This window comes from Poecilia reticulata, linkage group LG17 (genome assembly GCF_000633615.1).
Source record: "Poecilia reticulata strain Guanapo linkage group LG17, Guppy_female_1.0+MT, whole genome shotgun sequence".
NCBI lineage: Eukaryota > Metazoa > Chordata > Actinopteri > Cyprinodontiformes > Poeciliidae > Poecilia > Poecilia reticulata.
Window position 1 is genome coordinate 30693823 of NC_024347.1, and position 5084 is coordinate 30698906.

At 43.0% G+C, this 5084-nt stretch overlaps 1 protein-coding gene across 1 annotated transcript in view; it reads right to left on the bottom strand.

Annotated features, from left to right (window-relative positions):
* The window catches only part of tmeff1a (transmembrane protein with EGF-like and two follistatin-like domains 1a), a 53567-nt gene that overhangs the window by 23672 nt on the left and 24811 nt on the right, over nucleotides 1-5084 (bottom strand). Inside the window, exons 2-3 of the mRNA XM_017310121.1 lie at nucleotides 3592-3701; nucleotides 2186-2315 (exon numbers count right to left, since the gene is read on the bottom strand). Coding sequence (XP_017165610.1) covers nucleotides 2186-2315; nucleotides 3592-3701 — 240 coding nt within the window. The remainder of the gene's footprint in view (nucleotides 1-2185; nucleotides 2316-3591; nucleotides 3702-5084) is intronic.

Consider the following 5084-nt stretch of genomic DNA (forward strand, 5'->3'; position numbering starts at 1 on the left):
ATGTATTAAAATTAAATGCGATCGGCACACTTAATGATATTAGCGATTAGGTAATGCATTCAGCGAGTACTTTTACTTTTAATACTTAAGTATTTTTAAAAGCCAGGACTTTTTTACTTTTACTTAAGTAAAATGTTAATGTGGTACTTTGACTTTTACTTAAGTACATTTTTGACTGTGTATTTGTACTTTTACTTAAGTAAATTTTTTGAGTACTTTCTCCACCACTGCCCAAACCTAAAGGAAGCGAAGCGGCAGCAGATGAAGCTTTTCCTCGGCTTTCTGAAGTCCAGAGTTTTTCCTTCACACTTCGGTGGCAAGCGGCTCCGACTGGAACGGGATTAAATCCAGACGGATAAAAGCCACACGTCTGAATCCCGTCATGAAGGAAGTCGGTGGCGCTACGTCCGACTCCCAGCCCGTTGCATCAGAACGAGGCGTTAAAACGAGGACAGTTCAGCTTTTCAGAGAAAATCAGAGAAGCTGTGGAAGCGACGCCTCGTGTTCCGGTCCAGAAACAATCTGTGAGGTCGGATCTCACAGGCCAGTCCGACCCATGTTCTTGTTTTTTCCAGTAAATGTGTGGAGCAGGAACCAGCAGCGAGGTGAGGAAGAGGAGGCTGAGGGAAAACAGTGAAGCCACCCGACCTGCAGGGACGTCGGACTCCGGTCAGCTGATCGTCCTGCTGCTGACGTCCAGTAAAAATCTTCATCACTCAGAAAAAGATTTTAAAAAAGGCCCCAAACTTTTAGGTTAGAGAGTTTTCATGGTTTTTATCAGCAGAAACAAACATCAACACAGCAGTGGTGACTTTATGCTGACGCTAACACCAGTTAGCATGCTAATATCAGTTAGCATTAGCATCTGAACGTTGTGTCTGCTTTAGGCAAGCTAATAAACTTTAACTGCTTTATGCATTTTCAGAAACTACTCAAATGTTAAATCAACAACCTGATGATAATGTTACTTAATCTATGCAGAAGCTCCATCTGCACTGATGAAGATCGAAGTTGTTTGGATTTTCTGTTTGCTTCGTCCTTTAAGATTTGATCTGTTTTAGTTTCTTTGTTGCATCACCAACAAAATGACCGACTCAGTAAAAACGACTTCTGTTCTTTAATTCAGCGCTCTTTAATAAATCTGTTCTTATGTTTGGAATCAGAAACGGATTTAAAACCGAAACAAAACGTTGGTACCGAGAAGTTTCAGGAACCGGTCCAGAACAGCAGAATTATTTGTTCCCTACGTTCTGCATAAACAGCTAAAACATAAAACCAGCGAGCCGTTTCCAGTTCAGAGGCTCTGAGCTTCAGATTTTAATGACTTTGATCAGGAGCTCCTAATTAAAATTGATCAGTTGATTAACCGACTCGTCCTCAGAAATCAATGAGACTGATGATGATCTGCAACGTTCAGAGCTGTTAAAAACACAACAGCCTGGAGAAACGGCGGGAAAATCACACAACACCGCATTTTAAAAACTAAATAGAGCCAAAGCTCCAATTTAAATACTTCGCTCCAAACTAAATATTAGTTTACCAACTAAATATTTTTGTACTGAAATATTTAAATATTTAGAACTGAATTAAATATTCAACTTCAAACTAAATATTTAGCATGAGTTAAACATTTAATTTGCTAAATGTTAAATATTTACCTTCAAACTAAAGCTAAACACTTATCTTTAGTTTGAAACTAAATATTTATTTTAACACTTAACACTTGATTAACAACCTAGATATTTAGTTTGAAACTGTAACAATTATTAAAGAATTAATGATAAATGAAAAAAAATATATATTTTTTTAAACCAAATTATTGCTGTTAATTTTTGACCATATAAATTATATTTGCTGGATCAGTCAGTAGCTGTTCTGGGCTCGGTGTATTTGCTGGACTCAGTCAGTAGCTGTTCTGGGCTCGGTGTATTTGCTGGAGTCGGTCAGTAACTGTCTTGGGCTCGGTGTATTTGCTGGACTCGGTCAGTAGCAGTTCTGGGCTCGGTGTATTCGCTGGACTCAGTAGCTGTTCTGGGCTCGGTGTATTTGCTGGACTCAGTAACTAACTGTCTTGGGCTCTGTGTATTTGTATTTGCTGGACTCAGTCAGTAGCTGTTCTGGACTCGGTGTATTTGCTGGAGTCGGTCAGTAACTGTCTTTGGCTCGGTGTATTTGCTGGACTCACCGGCGGAGCAGGGCCCGTCATGGACTCTAAAGATGGATCTCTGCTGCTTGCAAGACGCCAGCCGTCGGTAACACTCGTTCTGGTAGGTGTCTCCATTAGAGCCGCACACCGGGATGTAGTTTTTGTGACACTGCGGGTCAAACCCAGAGGTCAAACTGGTCAGAAATGACTCAACAGCGGCAGTAAACATGCTAACATGCTAATCAACGTGAAAACTTAAGACTTTATAAGGAGCAAAAAGTTTAACCTTAAAGCAGTTTATGGTGTTTCTAAAGCATCATTGTTTCCAAACTTAAATGGAAAAGACAAACAGATTAAAATAATATTTTTCTGCTCTGTCGTGTGATCAGTTTTTGTGCAGCTTCTGGTTTCCAGTTGGTTTTCTCAGATCTTTGTTTGGATTGGACAGAATCCAGCTGAGGTTCTGATTAATGGAGGAAAACATGGCAGAAAATAACAGTGGAGAATAAAAGTTAGAAATGGGTAAAATAACTGCTGAGCTCTTTGAATTTCACATCATTAAAATTCAAATGACGTGAAAATCTGATCGGATTGGCCCGATCAGATTGGGCCAATCCGATCAGATTGGCCCGATCAGATTGGGCCAATCCGATCAGATTGGCCCGATCAGATTGGGCCAATCCGATCAGATTGTGTTGCCCAACATGGCGACGTCCCTCTGCCTGTTAATGAAAAGCATCTGCGCCATCAGGATATTTTGATTTGTAAATCCATATCCAATCAGAGCGGGAACCGCCGAAACCCACTGAGACCCGACTGATGAGTTCTGATCGGTCCAGATGAGTGTTTGGGTTTGGTACCAGCTGGATACTGAGAGAAACTAAAAATCCTTTAAAAAAAAGCAGAGGAGCTTGGTGCTTTAATTAGGACGTTCTCATTGGGAAGACGACAGGATGAAGCAGAAAAAGTTTCATTCAAGGGAATTTATCACATTTTGGAGAAATACATTTGGGAAATAAATTCTTAATAATTTGAACCAAATGAGGCAGTAAGTAAGCCGTTTGTAAAGTAAAAATTATCAGCGGTTATTTGGGTTGTTTGGTCATGAGGGAAACAAAGAGGGTTCATCTTAGTCAAAGTGTCACCATGTTAGCTTCCAGGCTAAACATGTAGCTCCAAACTAAATACTTAGCTTTACATATTTACCTTAAAGTTCAACCTCATTTAGCTTTAAGCTAAATATTTAGTTTGAAGCTGTGACATTCATTAATAGCTAACACATGACTTTGAATGAATATCCCTTTATTAAAGGCTAAATAACCCAAATTACTGCTGCTAGTTTTGATGCTCTAACTTCACAAACATCCCTTAAATATTCCTCTGAGTGCAGACATGATTATTTAAGGTCGTCTGAAACGCTGATCCATGATTTATGTCGCTTTTACCTGGAACTGGCAGACGCATTTGAGCTGCGCGCCGTCGTCTTTGCATTCGCCTCCGTACCGGCAGGTGGAGACGTCGCAGACTCTCAGGTCGCTCTTCTTCTCTGACAGATCTGCGGCAGAGACAGGAAATCATGAAAACATCAAGATTTTACTCATTTAAAGAGGACAAAGTGGTTTAACGAAGCTTACACAAAGTATAAATTCAATAAATAATGACTTTGGTGCTAATTTTAATCCGTAAGCTCCAAAGAGTTTCTGTTTATTTTGTGGGAAATGGACGATGCGGTCATCAAGCTGATATTCATCAGAGCAACATTTCCCAAAATGTCAGCGTGTTTGAGGCCGCAGCCGCTTTCCAAACGCAGAGAAGTTTCTCCTGCTGATCCTGAATCAGTTCTGCCCTTTACAGCTTTTTATGAGCAATCAGTTAATAAAATGTCACAGCGTGACTCCTCGATGGCCGCGGCCTTATCTGGCAGAGCTGAAGAGCAGATTAACCCCCTCACACACACACACACACACACACACACACACACACACACACACACACACACACACACACACACACACACACAGGATCTGATACGCGTCAGCAGAGCTTTGCTCCTCAGGTTTCGGCCTGCAGCAGGACTGACTCTCAACAATCATGTAATGGTTCATAATTACACTGAGCAGCTCCTAAAAATGGCCGCCGAGGATCGGAGGAAAACGCCGGACAGACAGATGGACGGACGGACGGACGAACGGATGGATGGACGGACGGACGGACGGACAGATGGACGGACGGATGGATGGATGGACAGACGGACGGACAGATGGATGGATGGATGGATGGACGGACAGATGGATGGATGGATGGATGGATGGATGGATGGATGGATGGATGGATGGATGGATGGATGGATGGATGGACAGATGGATGAACAGATGGATGGATGGATGGATGGATGGATGGATGGATGGATGGATGGATGGATGGATGGATGGATGGATGGACAGACAGATGGACAGACAGATGGACGGATGGACGGACAGATGGACAGACAGATGGATGGATGGACAGATGGACGGACGGATGGATGGATGGATGGATGGACGGACAGATGGATGGACGGATGGATGGATGGATGGATGGACAGATGGACGGACAGATGGACGGATGGACGGACAGATGGATGGATGGACAGATGGACGGACGGATGGATGGATGGACAGACGGACGGACAGATGGATGGATGGACAGATGGACGGACGGATGGATGGATGGACAGACGGACGGACAGATGGATGGATGGATGGATGGATGGACAGATGGACGGACAGATGGATGGACGGATGGATGGATGGATGGATGGATGGATGGATGGATGGATGGATGGATGGATGGATGGACAGACGGACAGATGGATGGATGGATGGATGGACAGATGGATGGACGGATGGATGGATGGATGGATGGATGGACAGACGGACAGATGGATGGATGGATGGAT